The sequence below is a fragment of the Hemicordylus capensis genome, chromosome 6 (assembly GCF_027244095.1).
Source record: "Hemicordylus capensis ecotype Gifberg chromosome 6, rHemCap1.1.pri, whole genome shotgun sequence".
Classification (NCBI taxonomy): domain Eukaryota; kingdom Metazoa; phylum Chordata; class Lepidosauria; order Squamata; family Cordylidae; genus Hemicordylus; species Hemicordylus capensis.
Window position 1 is genome coordinate 63,977,877 of NC_069662.1, and position 18,356 is coordinate 63,996,232.

Genomic DNA, 18,356 nt, shown 5'->3' on the forward strand with positions numbered 1-18,356 from the left:
CCTCTAGACGATGTCCTCATGCAAACCCATGTGAGATGCAGTGGTTGCGGTCCCAATCCTGAAGGAGTGCAAAGTAAGCCCCTCCCCCGAAACCCCGGCTGCAGTCAGGGCTTTGCGAATGATAGCCAAAAATTGATACTGAGTAAGGGGAGCCTGGTCTTCGTGCACAAATAAACAACCCCCAGAGGAGGGACCCATCGCCACGTAACGCCGCAAGGCAGTTACTGGACAGAGTAGAGGTCACTTGCAGCCGCCAGGCAAATAACATGTCCCCTGCCCTTCTGGTCAGTTTTGGAATGGCGAAGCAACAAACACGCTTCCCGCTCCTTGAAGGAGAGATCAGAAAATCGCTGGCAGCAGTCCCTAGGGGAGCCCCTGCTTCTAGGCAATAACTCCCCCGGCCGGAAGGCGCCAAAAAAGGCGACCAATACTGCAGCATGGAAGAGAAGGGCTTCCCAGGGGGTCGCGCAGCAGCCAGGCAGCTGTCCCAGCAGGGCAGCTACCACATCCAATGTGAACGGGCATCTAGCATCCTTCCTCGCCGAACACCCCCTGGCCCAACCCTCTAACATATGTCTAACCCGAGGGTTGATGGAAGAATCCCTAACCCCCTGACCTGGGCCTCAAAAGCCAAAGTGGCCAAGTAACCTCCCAGAGTAGAAGCTGCACGCCCCTCCCTATGGAGGCGCACCAGGAACTGCTGTAAATGACTAACCAGTACAGGCCAAACCTCTGCCAGGCCCTCGGCCCTCCAAAAAAGGTCCCTAGTGATCCCCTGATGTGCCAACTCTACTGGCCAGCGGGCAGCGCACCAGCGGCCCCTGAAGTAAACCCAAAAACCGATCCCCCCAGCGGCATCTGAGTGGACTTGCAAATCCGCCTCAAGGAGCTGCTCATTTCTCCAAAAGGTAACGCCATTAAAGTCCAATAGGAAGGACTCCCACACAGCCATATCAGCCCTAACTCCTTCAGAGATCCTCACCCTGTGATGGGGGGCCCTAAGCCCCACCATCAGATCACAGAGTCGTCTGAGAAAAGCCCGCCCCGGAGCTACTACTCTACAGGCAAAGCTGAGGTGCCCAGCAGCACCTGCAGTTCCCTTAATGTAGCCTTATGGGCCCATCCCAAAGCCCTAACCCGGTCCAAAAGGACCGCCAGCTTTGCTTGAGGCAACCTTGAGCAACCCGCTACCGTATCCAGTTCAATCCCCAAGAATGAGAGCCGCGTTACCAGCCCTTCTGTCTTGTCCTTGGCCAGAGGAATTCCCAGTTCTTCGGCCAGCTCCATAAAGGAGCGCAATAAATGCATGAATTGCCCCTGAATTGCCCCTGCCAACAAAAAGAAAATCATCTAAATAATGCGAAGTAAACCCAAGGCCAGCCTTCCGCCGTACCGCCCATTCCAGGGACGTGCTAAAGGCCTCAAAGGCCGCGCAAGAAATAGAACAGCCCATAGGAAGGGCCCGATCAAAGTAATACTTGCCTGCAAAGGCAAAGCCCAAAAGGTCAAAATCCTCTGGGTGAACGGGCAGTAAACAGAAGGCGGACTCAATGTCCCATTTGGCCATAAGGGCCCCTACTCCCCAGTCCCTAACAATCCCCACTGCTTCGTCAAAGGACGTATACTGCACTGAACAAAGGATGTCGGGTATACCATCGTTAACAGATGACCCCCTGGGGTGCAAAAGATGGTGAATTAAACGAAATTCACCCAGAGCTTTCTTAGTCACCACTCCTAAGGGAGAAACACGCAGGCAGGGAAATGGGGGCTATCAAAGGGCCCCAACACCCTGCCTGCCACAACTTCTTTATCAATTTTCTTAATCACTACAGCCTCTTTTCCAACAACTGACTTAAGTTTGCGGGACATACTTGGCTCCTGCCACGAAGAAGACGGGATCCAGAACCCGTCCCTGAAACCATAAAACAAATAAGCAGAAGCGGACCTGTCGGGGTAGTCCACCAACAGGCGCCTAAGTACCTCCAGCCTGATGGGGCTGGGCCCCTTTCCCGAAGGAGGTGGGGGGGCCTTTTTTATTACCCCCTGGGCGGAACCTAGATCCGGGACTTCCAAGCCTGGCCCTGGGGCAGGTAGAACTCGGGTGTTTAGCCCCGCAAAGCCCACATAAGTGCTTAAAGCGACAGGGCGTCCTAGAACACCTACCCCCATTGTTGAGCTCCCAACAGACCATGTGGGGTTGAACCCACTGCTGGCCCGAAGCGGAGGCTGACGAGGCCCCTTGCAGCCTGGAGACCAGGTGCCCACTATCAGACTGGTCGCCTTCTATAGGGCGGGCCGGGGACATAATCACCAGCCACAGCTCTTGTAAAGGAGCATCCCATGGCAGAGTGGGGTCCAGCACAGCCCGCATGCGAAAACCGTCATAGCAGATCCAGGAGGAGCCTGCAAAGTCAGAAACTGCCCTATGTATGATGTCCATGTATTTTAAAAGCGCTGGGCCCCTGGCTGGTTGTGCCTGCGCTGTTACCCCCATATAAATAGTAAAACCTGACAACCAATTGTTCCAGGTCTTCTCAACGGGCTTGCGTTTGGTCGCCTCATGCTCCTTGCAAGATTCGCCCTCCTTGTGCTTGACCTCGGGTTCCCAAAACAAGAGGCTGAATATGTCAACCTAAAGGTAGCCCCATGCCCCCATAGGGCACGTGTTGTTCAGAAGGCAAAACGCCCATGGGGTAAAAACCCACCTGCCCCCCCCCCGTGCCAGAGGTTGCAAGAGGCGCGACCCCCGTAGGAGCTGGAAGGGGATCAGGAGCAGACCTGTTGCCCAGCCAAACCTGTTCCGCAGTCCCTTGAAGGCCCGCTGTAACCCCCGGAAAGCCCAATGGTAGGCCCCATCCCCAAGGTTGTGAGTAGGGGGACCAGTATGGGGCCGATCCCCAGCCACCCATGGCAGACATCGGCCAGGGAACAGAAGGCCACTGGACGGTGCCGCCGGGAGGTGTTGGTGCTGCAGGCTCACCCAGCGCCAATGGGGGGGCGGGATCCACAGGGAACTGATCCACTGGCAGAGCAGGAGGGGGATCCACCGGCGAAGGAAATGCTGGAACAGGGTCCGCTGGCAATGGAGGCAGCACCGGAACAGGACCACTAGGCGGCAGCATCCCTGGATCACCCGGCTCTGTGGAAGGAAGTGGACCCGAGGGCCCCCCACTTTTTTCCAATGCTTCCAGCCTGTGAGAAAGAGATTTTAGCAAATGGCTCCGGGCAGTACCGCGCATTCTGCAAGGAACCTTGGGAGGAGGTACTCCCCCCCGCCCAGACAGGCCAGCCCCTTTGTCAGAAGGGACAGCCCTGGCCTTCTCCAGTGCCTCCATTCTGTTGATCAGGCCCCTGATCAGCACCATTTCTTCATCCTCCTCATCAGAGGAAGAGGGCAGGGGAGCAGGCCTCTTGGGCTGCCTAATGGGCTGCCCCCTTTCTTCTCTTTAGCTTTCCTGGGCATTCCAAACACCCTACACCCTGCAACACAAAGGCTGCACAGTAATTACAGTTGGGAGGAAAGGGAAAACAGCACACACACCCCTTAGGGAGCAGAGGTATCCCCCAAAATCCTGAAAGGCCCAACAAAGACACGTCCAAGTAGCCCAAGATAAGGCCGAAAACTCCCAGAACGGAAGCCACCCTCGCACACCAACCACCCAGCTAAGGCACCACCCAAGCCAGAAAGAAAACCCCACGTGGCACCTATTGCTCCCCAAATCCCTCTCTCCCGCCCAGCTAAGGCCACCACCCAAAGGCCGAAACAACAACGATGGGGGGGGTCGACAAACAAGAGGGCTAAAGCCCTCGAACGGGTCAGGCCCCGCTGTCCAGCAGCCGGTCTCCACGCTCTGCAGGCCCCGACGCTCCAAGAAAGCCCCCGAGAAGGCCCACGCCACCGCCGCTGCCTCTTCCACGGTCCGCCGACAGTCCACAAGCCGCTGAGCCGGCCCATGCTGCCGCCGCCGTCGCAGCCCGCGGTGGGCAACCCAACGCCGCCAAGAGGCCTGGCAAAAACCCGCCGCAGCTTCCCCTAGGCAGCCTGCGGCGGACCTACTGGCCTCGCCGAATAAGCCTCTCACCCGCTACCGGACAGTCCCACCCAGAAAGCTTGCCGAGGAGCTCGTTAAGGAGCTCCTTCTCCGATGAATGCCTGGCCCCAACTGAAGAGAATGGGGCGGGGATCAGCTGATCCCGGCCGAAACCCCGCCCCTTGACCCGAAGGGCCAATCAGAACCCTTCTTGGGCCTCGTGCAGAGCGGGCTGGGACAAACTCCCTCCCCTCTGCACGGGGCCAAGGGGAGGGGGATTCTGGTGAGCGCAGAATATTTTGAATCAAGGAAAAGGGGAAGAAACTCTCTGGAATCTGAAGTAAATTCTGTGAGTTTCCATCATCACTCACCACAAGACCTCTAATGCAGTTGTGTATAGATATATTTTGTAATTACATTGCACCCAAGACATAATAAACCTTCCAGAAATAAATGTCTATAAATTTGTAGTGCTAATTAGAACTACAGATGACAGTGCAGGGTTTGCAGTTTAACATACATGCCAATCATTATGAAACTATAACAATTGACTGTAATTTAGCCAGCTCTGCTCTACTAATGATATACTGATCAGATTCTTAAAACATTAAAATGCTACTTTAAATTCTTCCATGAAATAATGTTTAATGTTAATGCATTATGAGTTTGCATTTGATATTGAATTGTAAGCAGTAATTTTATAGCCTTCATACAATTAATATTGTGTACTATGAGCTACCTTTTCCAACTTAGTCCATTAGTTAAAGGTTTCCATTCTTGTTAGTATTTGAAAAACTTCATTTGAGGATTACTCATTTGAGAATCTGTGGAAATATATGGAAAATCTTTCACGCTTTATACATGCTGCCTACTATCAGTTCTTAAAGCATGCACGTAGTGACCCAATTATGACCGCTGTTCCCCAAGGTGGCAGGCTCCTTTTGTTTCCCGATATAATCAGACCATCCTTGCTGCATCCTGGTTCACAGCCAAGCCAAGACCTAACACAGGGGAGCAGCAACTGACAAGACGTCTTATTCCTCAGGAGCATCTATGCCTCTGGCCAACTTACTGGATCAATGGAACAGTGACCACTGCTTTATAAGGATGTGCACAAATTGAGGTTCATGCATCGGTTCAGCGCTGGACTGATTTGGAGGGTATCAGCGAGTGGGATTTTTTAATATATAAAGGACAGCAGGCGTTTACCTGCTTGCCGCTGCCTCATGCAGCTTCCTGCTGTGGCGGCACATGTCCCCAGAACCTGTGTGCGGTGCCAGCATGCACATACGGATGCAGCATAGTTCCAGTCATCATACAGATGCTGGCACACTTCAGCAGAGAGCAGGCTGATAATTCTGGGGTAGTTCAAAAAATAAGATGCTTAAGCGCTGTTGTTAGAGTCACAAGTTAGAATCCCTGGAGCTTTTTCAGACAGCAGGTTTGCCATGAGATTTTACTGTGAGTTTGGGGCATAGCGGATACTCCAATTCAAAAAGAGGATTTTTTTTTTTTACCTTGTACATGGATCAGGCTTGGTTGAAATACAGAGGGGGAAACCCAAATCAAGGGTGAAGTGCTCTCTGAAATATCACACTGACTTGGGAGCAAATCTGGCCGTGAATGCACACCCACCCTCCCAAAGTAAAGTCACATCTAAAAAAGCTCCTGGTCCGTATTCCCTTAGTGGAAGGAAATGACTCTGTCTCAGCAATTGCTTCTGTATTGTGTTTCCTCTATTATGGGGAGAGTGCTTTGTGGGAGTGGTCATAACATGTGGCACTGAAGCAGTTCACGGACCTTGGTTTGTGCACATCCCTAGTGCTTTAAGCTATTGATCAGGCCCATGTTCTTACTCTGGGGGTACCAAAGACACAAAATCTATTCACTTAAAAAAGATATAGTGGGGTCAGAGGCTGAACTATGATAACACCATCAAGTTACCATTGGGGAAAGGGGAAATGTCATGGAGGTCACAATCACAGCAAGGTTCATGGGCATGTTTTTAGATATAATTAAGATGACTTTGTCCCTCAAAACCCCCCAGCATATTTTAAGATGATTTCTTATGATTTACATTTTTAATATCTCATAATAATCAAAGATAAAGGTACTCGTGAGTATTCCACCCCTATCCACCCCCAGCACAGTACTTCCAGTGACTGTTGCCGGTGTCTATCTTATATTTCATTTTAGAATGTGAGCCCTTTGGGGACAGCGAGCCATCTTATTTATTTATTATTTCTCTGTGTAAACCGCCCTGAGCTTTTTTGGAAGGGCAGTATAGAAATAATAATAATAACAACAACAACAACAACCCGTGAGGCAGTGACCTTGGCCCCCAGTGAGGCACTGCCTTGGTGTGGTTGTGGGGCTTGTGTGCTCTGAGGAAGTTGAGAGCTATGCCAGAGGTCAAAAGATACTGGACAGGTCTCACCAGAGGAGCCAGACAAAGAGTGCCTCTCCCATCAACAATATGGTGAGACGTAACTTTAATAAATCTATACCGGATCGGTCATCGCCCGGGTCAACAAGGACCACGCCAGGTGCTATAATCCCTTTCATCTGGTGGCAAGTGGGCAACAGGACTCAGGATCTTCAGTTGAGCAACTAGGGCTGGAGATTGCAAAGTTACTAGAAGAAACGTCGCTTAACCAAAAAAAAATACGAAAAATGCCAACAAGGAAATAATGATCTGCTATTACAAGTGTAGTCCAACTAGAAGAGGTTATTTAAAAATAATGTACCACATTTGGAAAGAGAAGCATCCAGATACAGAAATAACAGAACAAAGGCTAGCAGACCAGAGAAGATTCATAATAAGAAACAAAGTATTCACAGGAGTTGAGCTGGAAGAACTGCAAAGACCAACACAGGCTCAAGAGATGGAAGAAGAATTACCAACAACTGAAGCAGTTGCTCAGGCGCAGGTGGAGGAGCTGTTGGAAATAGAGGATGCCACTGTTGCTGAACTGTTTCAAAATCAAAACCAGGAAACCTCCCCTTTGACTTCACCTCAAAAACCCAAATGCCGTTTAACAGAAAAGCAACAAGAACTAAAGCAAAAAATAACTGAGCACATGAACCAAACCAACCACTAGGGTTCGACTTCCAGCTCTAAAAACAGTTGCCAAAAAACAACTTACTCAGGCATTAAAAGATGTCAGTGCTGCACTTGCAGAAATAACAACCAATAATTTGCAAGAAACAAACCAACTAATGTACAGTGCAGCAACAATAACAACACAAGAGCTCGGATATAAGATCAGTGGACCTGTAAAAACAGAAAGCAGTACATCACCTAAATGGAAGATTAGATTAGAAAATAAAATCTCCAGGCTCAGATCAGATGCTAGTAAACTGAAAGATATGAAAGACAAGAAGCTGAAGAATGAAAACACCAAACTGTATCTGATCCAAAAATACCACCTAGATTCAAGGAAAATTAGAGAAGTCCTGGAAATAATAAAGCACCAAATAACAGCAGTGTCAAAGAAGATTAGCAGATACGAAGCCAGAACTACACAACACAGGCAGAATCTCCAATTCCAGTCAAATCAGAGACGTTTCTACCAAAGCATAGAAGGAGAAATTGCACGAAACGTAGAAACACCAAATAAAGAAGAAACAGTTCTGCTACCAGGGGATAGCAGAAAAGAAGAAAAAGAAATAGAAAAAATCACCAAATACAAAGATCTACAAATTGGAATTGAAAGGCTGTGGCAGAAAAAGACCCAAATAATCCCAGTGGTCATTGGCGCCCTGGGTGCAGTTCCAAAAGACCTTGAAGAGCACCTCAACACCATAGGGGCCACAGAAATCACCACCAGCTAATTACAACAAGCAGCTTTACTGGGAACAGCCTATATTCTGCGACAATATCTATAATAACTGATAATAAGATTCAGCCATCCCAGGTCCTTGGGAAGGACTCGATGTCTGGATAAAACAAACCAGTCAATAACACCTGTCTGACTGTGTAAACAAGAAATAATAATATAAAGCAGCAAATAACAGCAGTGTCAAAGAAGATTAGCAGATATGAAGCCAGAACTACACAACACAGGCAGAATCTCCAATTCCATTCGAATCAGAGACGTTTCTACCAAAGCATAGCAGGAGAAACTGCAAGAAACATAATAAAGAAGAAACAGTGCAATTCTGGGGGAAATTATGGGACAATCCAATAGATTATAATAAAAAAGCAGGCTGGATGAAAGAGGTCGAAAAATGTAACCAACAAATGCAAGATCTAATAATAACACCAGAATTAATCAGTGAAAGAGCAAAGAAAATTAAAAATTGGACCTCGCCAGGCAACGATGAACTGCATGGCTTTTGGCTTAAACACCTAACAAGCCTAAATAAACAACTATCAAAACAATTCAATCACATTTTGCAAGGAGGTGATATTGAACAATGGCTAACAACTGGGAAAACTCATCTCATCGTGAAAGACCCAGCAAAAGGTGCAGTTCCAAGTAATTATAGACCAATAACCTATCTGCCAACCATGTTCAAATTATTAACTGGAATAATAGCAGATGAAGTGATGCAACACTTATTAACTTACAAACAGCTTCCAGTTGAACAGAAGGGAAATTGCCCAAACACCAGAGGCACAAAAGACCAGCTGCTGATTGACAAAATGATTTTAGAAAATTGCAAGAGAAGAAAAACCAATCTAAGTGTTGCATGGATTGACTACAAGAAAGCCTTCGATTCATTGCCTCACACATGGATCCTAAAATGTTTAGAAACAACTGGTGTCAGCAAAAACATTCAGATATTTATTTTAAAAAGCAATGAGCATGTGGAGTACACAGTTAACAATCAATGGCGAGACACTTGGACAGGTTAGCATTAGAAGAGGCATTTTCCAAGGGGACTCACTATCCCCTCTGTTGTTTGTAATCGCCATGACCCCACTTTCACAAATACTAAACAAAACAGACCTCGGATACCAAACATCTAAAACATCCAGTAAAATCCACCATCTGCTGTACATGGACGATCTGAAGTTGTATGGAAAGTCCCAGTCAGAAATCAAATCACTGCTAAACACTGTCCGTATGTTCAGTAGCGATATAGCAATGGAGTTTGGACTAGACAAGTGTGCTGCATTAATAATGAACAGAGGGAAAATAACAAAAACAGAAGGAATAGAACTGCCCAATGGAAGCAAGATCAAGAACCTGGAAGAGAAAGCACATTACAAATACTTGGGCATTCTCCAGGCTGATAACTTCGCACACACTGAAGTTAAAAGAAAAATAGGAAGTGAATACATCAGGAGAGTTAGAAAAATCCTCAAATCCAAACTCAACGGCGGGAACACCATACAAGCCATAAACACCTGGGCTATACCTGTTGTCAGATACACTGCAGGAATAATAGACTGGACCCAGGCAGAACTAGAGACGCTAGATCATAAGACTAGGAAAATCATGACCATCAGTCATGCGCTGCACCCCTGCAGTGCTGTCAATACGCTATACCTCCCGCGCAGCTCAGGTGGAAGAGGAATGCTGCAAGTCCATCAAACAGTAGAGGAGGAGAAAAGAGGCCTTGAAGAATATATCAAGGACAGTGAAGAAGATGAACTTCAAATGGTCAATAATGCGAAACTATTCAACACCAATGAAAGAAAGCAGGCCTACAAGAAAGAACAAGTCAAGAACCGAGCAGAAAAATGGAAAAATAAGCCACTGCATGGTCAATATTTGCACAATATAAGTGGAAAATCAGACATCACCAAGACCTGGCAATGGCTTAAGAATGGCAACTTGAAGAAAGAAACAGAGGGTTTAATACTGGCTGCACAAGAACAGGCACTAAGAACAAATGCAATAAGAGCAAAAGTCGAAAAATCCACCACAAGCAGCAAGTGCCACCTTTGTAAAGAAGCAGATGAAACAGTGGACCACCTAATCAGCTGTTGTAAAAAGATCGCACAGACTGACTACAAACAAAGGCATGACAAGGTAGCAGGGATGATACACTGGAACATCTGCAAAAAATACAAGCTACCTGTAGCCAAACATTGGTGGGACCATAAAATTGAAAAGTTGAAGAAAATGAAGATGTAAAAATATTATGGGACTTCCGACTACAAACGGACAAACATCTGCCACACAATACACCAGATATAACTGTAGTTGAGAAGAAAGAAAAACAAGTCAAAATAATCGACATAGCAATACCAGGGGATAGCAGAATAGAAGAAAAAGAAATAGAAAAAATCACAAAATACAAAGATCTACAAATTGAAATTGAAAGGCTGTGGCAGAGGAAGACCCAAATAATCCCAGTGGTCATTGGCGCCCTGGGTGCAGTTCCAAAAGACCTTGAAGAGCACCTCAACACCATAGGGGCCACAGAAATCACCATCAGCCAATTACAACAAGCAGCTTTACTGGGAACAGCCTATATTCTGCGACTATATCTATAACAACAGCAACAACATTGACAATAAAATTCAGCCATCCTAGGCACTTGGGAAGGACTCGATGTCTGGATAAAACAAACCAGTCAATAACACCTGTCTGACTGTGTAAATAAATAATAATAATAAGCGTTGGTCTGAAGCGCAGAGGTGGAGGGAGGGAGGGAGCCAACTGCCCCTGCAATGTAGTCCTTTTGGTATCCTGGCAAAATTTATTTATTTATTTATACATACATGCATACATACATACATACATACATACATTTATATTCTGCTTTTCCTCCGAGGAGCTCAGAGGTACATGCTTATGTTTATTCTCACAACAACCCTGTGTGGTAGGTTAGACTGAGATATATATTACTGGTCCAGAGTCACTCAGTGAGTTTCATGGTCGAATGGGGATTCAAACCCAGGTCTTCCTCGTCCTATTACAACACTCTAACCACTCTTTGGTACACAAATTGTGTTGGCAACTCTTTGTGCTCTTTGCTGCTTATATGAAATGGTATTCACATAGTTAGCAAATTTTAAGTATTTCAGGAGAAAAACCCTGAGAATTGGGAGTTTCCCTTACAGGGTTAAAACTGGGCCAAATCTCATGGGTGCTGAGGTTTCCTTGGAATTTATAAAATAAAAAAAGTAATGAAGTTTAAGGGCTTTTTAAGAATACATTCCATACGGTAAATACTGAAAGAAAATATAGATTCTCTCATTATTTCTGCATTTTTCAATCTTATTTAGAATATCTATACTGCTCCTTAACAAAAAGACTTGTTCTTTAACAAGTTTACATAGCAAAGAAATGGGGGGAGAGAAGGCTCCCTATCCCAAAGGGGCTCACAATCACCCCCCCTTTAAATGATACCGTAGCTACTGGGGAAAATGCTATTCTGGAATGAGTATTACTTTTACGATACCATGGAAGGTGGGAGTTTTGTCCATGTTGCTCAGTCCTCAAACATGATCAAGTCTGATCTGATTGATCACTGAACTTATCAGTGATGCACAGAGAAGCATTGTGCTGATAATCCTCCTCCTGCATATGGTTTTTATAATGTTTTAATGGACATACATTACCTGTAACTTCCTCCCCCCCGCCGCTGCAATTTAGCTTTCGGGGGGGAATTGTGTGTGCGTCTGATTTCACGTACACACATACACAATCACACACATTTTCTTCCTGAAACTTACACTTGAAAAAATCATACTAATGAATTGGAGGATAGCTTAAGCTACAGTGCCTCTAGCAAACTTCATTTAACTATAAAGACCCCTATGACAACTGATACCAATTTCAACTTTAATCTCCTTTTTTGTTTCTCCTCTTAGCAGTAGCTGCATCCAGCGATCAGAGCCAGATCCCTATAATTGCTGTGTCTGTTACAGTGGGAGTGATTCTCTTGGCTGTTGTTATTGGTTTCCTTCTCAGTGGAAGGTAAGAGGTGAAAGTCGAAAGTCATGGGTTTTGTACTTTTTTACTCTTCTCACACCCACACCCCACTGCCCACTTCCTTTTGATCTGGGCAACTGTGTTAGGAGCACACTTGTTCCCAAATTAGTTGCAAGCATTCTCATCTGTTAAACTACATTGTGTGTGGCGGAATGCAGTGTCAAGTTTTATGATGGAAATTAGGGATGTGAGAATCAATTTGGATACAAATTGATTTGTACCCAAATCTAGCTGATTGTGAGTGGAGATAAGTTTGATCTGCCTGTTCTGGATGGGATCACACTTCCCCAGAAGGAACAGGTACGCAGTCTGGGGGTGCTTCTGGATCCGAGTCTCTCCTTGGTATCCCAGGTTGAAGCAGTGGCCAGAGGTGCCTTCTATCAGTTTCGGCTGATACGTCAGCTGAGTCTGTTTTTTGAGATAGATGACCTCAAAACAGTGGTACATCTGCTGGTAGCCTCCAGACTGGATTAATGTAATGCACTCTATGTGGGGCTGCCCTTGTATGTAGTCTGGAAACTACAATTGGTTCAGAATGCGGCAGCCAGGCTGGTCTCTGGATCATCTAGGAGAGACCATATTACTCCTGTATTGAAGGAGTTACACTGGCTGCCGATATGTTTCCGGGCAAAATACAAGGTGTTAGTTATAACCTATAAAGCCCTAAACAGTTTGGGCCCTGGGTATTTAAGAGAACATCTTCGTCATTATGAACTCCACCGCCCATTGATATCATCAGGAGAGGTCCGTCTGCATTTGCCACAGGTTCATCTGGTGGCTACTCAGGTTCAGGCCTTCTCCGTTGCTGCCCCGAGGCTTTGGAATGCGCTCCCTAGTGATATAAGAGCCTCTTTATCTCTGATAATTTTTAAAAAGTCTTTAAAGATGAACCTGTTCACCCAGGCTTTTAACTGATACTGTATTGATTGTTTTTAATGTTGTTTTAGAGCATTGTTTTAAAATTTTAAAATTGTTGTGTTTTAAATTTCTTGTATTTTTGTTTTTAACTAATGTTTTAATGTTGTTTTTATCTGTTGTAAACTGCCCAGAGAGGTAAGTTTTGGGCGGTATAAAAATATATTTATTAATAATAATAATAATAATAATAATAATATGGGACTTCCGACTACAAACAGACAAACATCTGCCACACAATACACCAGATATAACTGTAGTCGAGAAGAAAGAAAAACAAGTCAAAATAATCGACATAGCAATACCAGGGGATAGCAGAAAAGAAGAAAAAGAAATAGAAAAAATCACCAAATACAAAGATCTACAAATTGGAATTGAAAGGCTGTGGCAGAAAAAGACCCAAATAATCCCAGTGGTCATTGGCGCCCTGGGTGCAGTTCCAAAAGACCTTGAAGAGCACCTCAACACCATAGGGGCCACAGAAATCACCATCAGCTAATTACAACAAGCAGCTTTACTGGGAACAGCCTATATTCTGCGACGATATCTATAATAACTGATAATAAGATTCAGCCATCCCAGGTCCTTGGGAAGGACTCGATGTCTGGATAAAACAAACCAGTCAATAACACCTGTCTGACTGTGTAAACAAGAAATAATAATATAAAGCAGCAAATAACAGCAGTGTCAAAGAAGATTAGCAGATATGAATCCAGAACTACACAACACAGGCAGAATCTCCAATTCCATTCGAATCAGAGACGTTTCTACCAAAGCATAGCAGGAGAAACTGCAAGAAACATAATAAAGAAGAAACAGTGCAATTCTGGGGGAAATTATGGGACAATCCAATAGATTATAATAAAAAAGCAGGCTGGATGAAAGAGGTCGAAAAATGTAACCAACAAATGCAAGATCTAATAATAACACCAGAATTAATCAGTGAAAGAGCAAAGAAAATTAAAAATTGGACCTCGCCAGGCAACGATGAACTGCATGGCTTTTGGCTTAAACACCTAACAAGCCTAAATAAACAACTATCAAAACAATTCAATCACATTTTGCAAGGAGGTGATATTGAACAATGGCTAACAACTGGGAAAACTCATCTCATCGTGAAAGACCCAGCAAAAGGTGCAGTTCCAAGTAATTATAGACCAATAACCTATCTGCCAACCATGTTCAAATTATTAACTGGAATAATAGCAGATGAAGTGATGCAACACTTATTAACTTACAAACAGCTTCCAGTTGAACAGAAGGGAAATTGCCCAAACACCAGAGGCACAAAAGACCAGCTGCTGATTGACAAAATGATTTTAGAAAATTGCAAGAGAAGAAAAACCAATCTAAGTGTTGCATGGATTGACTACAAGAAAGCCTTCGATTCATTGCCTCACACATGGATCCTAAAATGTTTAGAAACAACTGGTGTCAGCAAAAACATTCAGATATTTATTTTAAAAAGCAATGAGCATGTGGAGTACACAGTTAACAATCAATGGCGAGACACTTGGACAGGTTAGCATTAGAAGAGGCATTTTCCAAGGGGACTCACTATCCCCTCTGTTGTTTGTAATCGCCATGACCCCACTTTCACAAATACTAAACAAAACAGACCTCGGATACCAAACATCTAAAACATCCAGTAAAATCCACCATCTGCTGTACATGGACGATCTGAAGTTGTATGGAAAGTCCCAGTCAGAAATCAAATCACTGCTAAACACTGTCCGTATGTTCAGTAGCGATATAGCAATGGAGTTTGGACTAGACAAGTGTGCTGCATTAATAATGAACAGAGGGAAAATAACAAAAACAGAAGGAATAGAACTGCCCAATGGAAGCAAGATCAAGAACCTGGAAGAGAAAGCACATTACAAATACTTGGGCATTCTCCAGGCTGATAACTTCGCACACACTGAAGTTAAAAGAAAAATAGGAAGTGAATACATCAGGAGAGTTAGAAAAATCCTCAAGTCCAAACTCAATGGCGGGAACACCATACAAGCCATAAACACCTGGGCTATACCTGTTGTCAGATACACTGCAGAACTGATCGTCTGAACCCAGGCAGAGCTAGAGACGCTGGATCGTAAGACCAGGAAAATCATGACCATCAGTCATGCGCTGCACCCCCGCAGTGATGTCAATACGCTATACCTCCCGCGCAGCTCAGGTGGAAGAGGAATGCTGCAAGTCCATCAAACAGTAGAGGAGGAGAAAAGAGGCCTTGAAGAATATATCAAGGACAGTGAAGAAGATGCACTTCAAATGGTCAATAATGCGAAACTATTCAACACCAATGAAAGAAAGCAGGCCTACAAGAAAGAACAAGTCAAGAACCGAGCAGAAAAATGGAAAAATAAGCCACTGCATGGTCAATATTTGCACAATATAAGTGGAAAATCAGACATCACCAAGACCTGGCAATGGCTTAAGAATGGCAACTTGAAGAAAGAAACAGAGGGTTTAATACTGGCTGCACAAGAACAGGCACTAAGAACAAATGCAATAAGAGCAAAAGTCGAAAAATCCACCACAAGCAGCAAGTGCCACCTTTGTAAAGAAGCAGATGAAACAGTGGACCACCTAATCAGCTGTTGTAAAAAGATCGCACAGACTGACTACAAACAAAGGCATGACAAAGTAGCACGGATGATACACTGGAACATCTGCAAAAAATACAAGCTACCTGTAGCCAAACATTGGTGGGACCATAAAATTGAAAAAGTTGAAGAAAATGAAGATGTAAAAATATTATGGGACTTCCGACTACAAACGGACAAACATCTGCCACACAATACACCAGATATAACTGTAGTCAAGAAGAAAGAAAAACAAGTCAAAATAATCGACATAGCAATACCAGGGGATAGCAGAATAGAAGAAAAAGAAATAGAAAAAATCACCAAATACAAAGATCTACAAATTGAAATTGAAAGGCTGTGGCAGAGGAAGACCCAAATAATCCCAGTGGTCATTGGCGCCCTGGGTGCAGTTCCAAAAGACCTTGAAGAGCACCTCAACACCATAGGGGCCACAGAAATCACCATCAGCCAATTACAACAAGCAGCTTTACTGGGAACAGCCTATATTCTGCGACGATATCTTTAACAATTGACAATAAAATTCAGCCATCCCAGGTACTTGGGAAGGACTCGACGTCTGGATAAAACAAACCAGTCAATAACACCTGTCTGACTATGTAAACAAGTAATAATAATAAATGAAAACTGGGGATCCATGTTAGGGTTGGGATAGGACGACTTTGAATGCCCATTATTTCCTATGGCAGAAATATACAAAATCAGTAAAAACTAAAATATATCATTAAAAATCAACCAAGCACCTCGCTGCCTTGAAATTTGGGTCGTAGGTGGCACCTATGGGGATCTACTCACCACCCTAATTTGGTGCCCCTAGGACCATTGTAAGTGGTCTGAATCAATCCAAATAGAATCAAATCCAAATAGAATTGGGGTGATTTGGGGGAACAGATTCGGACACAAAAGTAATCAGGGGGATTTGATTTAGTCACAAATTGAATTTTAAAAATCGATTCATACACATCCCTAGTGGAAATACTGGTATGATAAAAAAGCTCTGTACCCATGTGTAAATTCTGTGCTTCCCTGGGATGACAATCTCCAAATACAGATAGCAGCATCCTTTTACCTTTTATCTTTAGATTAACTCCAGTGGGTGGTATTTCATGTGACTGGCTGAAGTGAGAGAGATCAGCATGGGGGGAGCAGCAACAGCAGAGGGGAGACTGTCAACAATCCCTTTCAGCTGGTTAGATCAGTAGCTGCCAATCTGCCCCCATTAGGCTCAGATTGAAAGGTGTATAGGGCTGCAAGAGGGGACTGCTTGTTCTGCAGTCCATTCTTACCAAAGCTCTCTGTCTCTCTCTTGTTCTTCACTTTCTGTTCTGTACTTTTAATTTTGCCGAGCACAAAACAAAGGAGATGAGGCAAAATGTCTGTTTTTCCTTTCTAGCTCGAGGGAAAGGGTAACCCCTGCTACAGAGGGCATTTGCCAGGAGAAGAACTGGTGCTGGGGAAGGGGAAATGATTCTGCAGTGGTGAAGATACAGCATGTGAAAGCATACATGGAAGCAGGAGCTAAATAGAGGAAGAGAAGTAAAAAGGAGATTTTCAGATGCCCCTGTCTGCTTCCACTCAGTTGACCAGTCAGTCAGAGGACTGCAGGGGTTAGGGTGGGGCAGGGCAGCTTTAATGAGGGAGCCTTGAAGCATACTTTAACTGCTTGATAGTTAAATTGCTGGTGGCAGTTAAAAAACAAAAGGACAAAATACCATGGCCTCTCCTGGCTAGAGACTGCTCCTCACTTCTGATCATCAGAATTAAATAGTTGGTCGCTGTGGCAACTGTCACAATGGTATTTCTGGACTCCAGTTAATATGATAATTAGCTTGTGCCATTTGCACAATATTGAACACGCCTGTAGTCAGAAATGTTGAGGGGCCATACCATATTGCAATTCCTTAAATACAGGTAGTTACTGCTTTGAGAACCTTTGTTGAAAATCAATATATAAATATTGGTAGTGGTGGTAGTAGTAGTAGTTTGTTTGAAGTTATTTATTAAATGTTAAAAATTTGGCAATCACACACCTTTGGGAAGAGGTTTGCTTTTATATCTGTAAATAAATAGACGAGAGACTAGGCACAATCCAGGTAAAGTTATCGATTTTTCAAATTAGCGAAACACTAAAACATATCAGTCATTAAAAATGAAATTTCATAAAGAGACAGTAAAGCACAGCGTGCTTGCCACCGTGTATATATTTGACTGAGAGGTAAAGCCAATCCTGGCCCTCTGCTGAGTGTACCAGTATGATAAACATGCTTATTTTCATTTGCACATTACATCTTTAGCTGAACACTTATAAAATGCAGTGACTGAAGTGATCCTCTGCCAGATAACTTTCAATAAGAAAGTTAAGCATCTGTTCATTTCTCTCCTGTTTACTCAATGGACTTTCCAAGTTCTCAGCTCAGCTTAGGCTAGTTTCTTCTTGTTTATAAACGGAAGTTGAACATTCAGGGAAATATCATTGAATATTCTGTATGGAAGCTAAATCCTTCAACACTCTCTTTGGCTAAATCTCTGGCATTGCATTTCCTGTTTCAATTACCCTTTGCACCTCTGGACTGGTTTTGTTTTTTGGTTTTTTGCATTCATCTGCAGGTTCCTTTTTAAAAGGCGCAAAGGGCAGAATAGTATTTATATATTAATCTCCCTTATACGGAGTCAAGCTATTGGTTTATCTGTCCTAGCATTGTTGGCTGACAGGTAGCAGCGCTCAAGCTTCAGGTGGAGGACTTTTCCATCTAGAGTTCCTTCACCTGGAAATGTGAGGGATTCAATATGGGAGTATTTGACATGCTAAGTGTGTGCTCTGCCAGTGAACCTGGACCCCTAGGCAGTAACACCTAATATGTATCCCAGTATTCTCCTTTGCTCCTCCCCAGCTTTTCTCATGTCCA

The 18,356-nt window shown here is 44.4% G+C and overlaps 1 protein-coding gene across 17 annotated transcripts in view; it reads left to right on the plus strand.

The window, feature by feature from the left end:
* Positions 1-18,356, plus strand: part of EPHA5 (EPH receptor A5) — a 381,695-nt gene that overhangs the window by 298,619 nt on the left and 64,720 nt on the right. For 14 of the 17 annotated variants that reach the window (XR_008309586.1, XM_053260106.1, XM_053260115.1 and 11 more), the window contains one exon: positions 11,806-11,911. Coding sequence is in view for 16 of the 17 variants with exons in the window: in XM_053260106.1 (XP_053116081.1) it covers positions 11,806-11,911 (106 nt within the window). In the remaining variant the exon portion in view is untranslated. The remainder of the gene's footprint in view (positions 1-11,805; positions 11,912-18,356) is intronic. The other 3 variants (XM_053260107.1, XM_053260116.1, XM_053260118.1) reach the window with 1 other exon arrangement.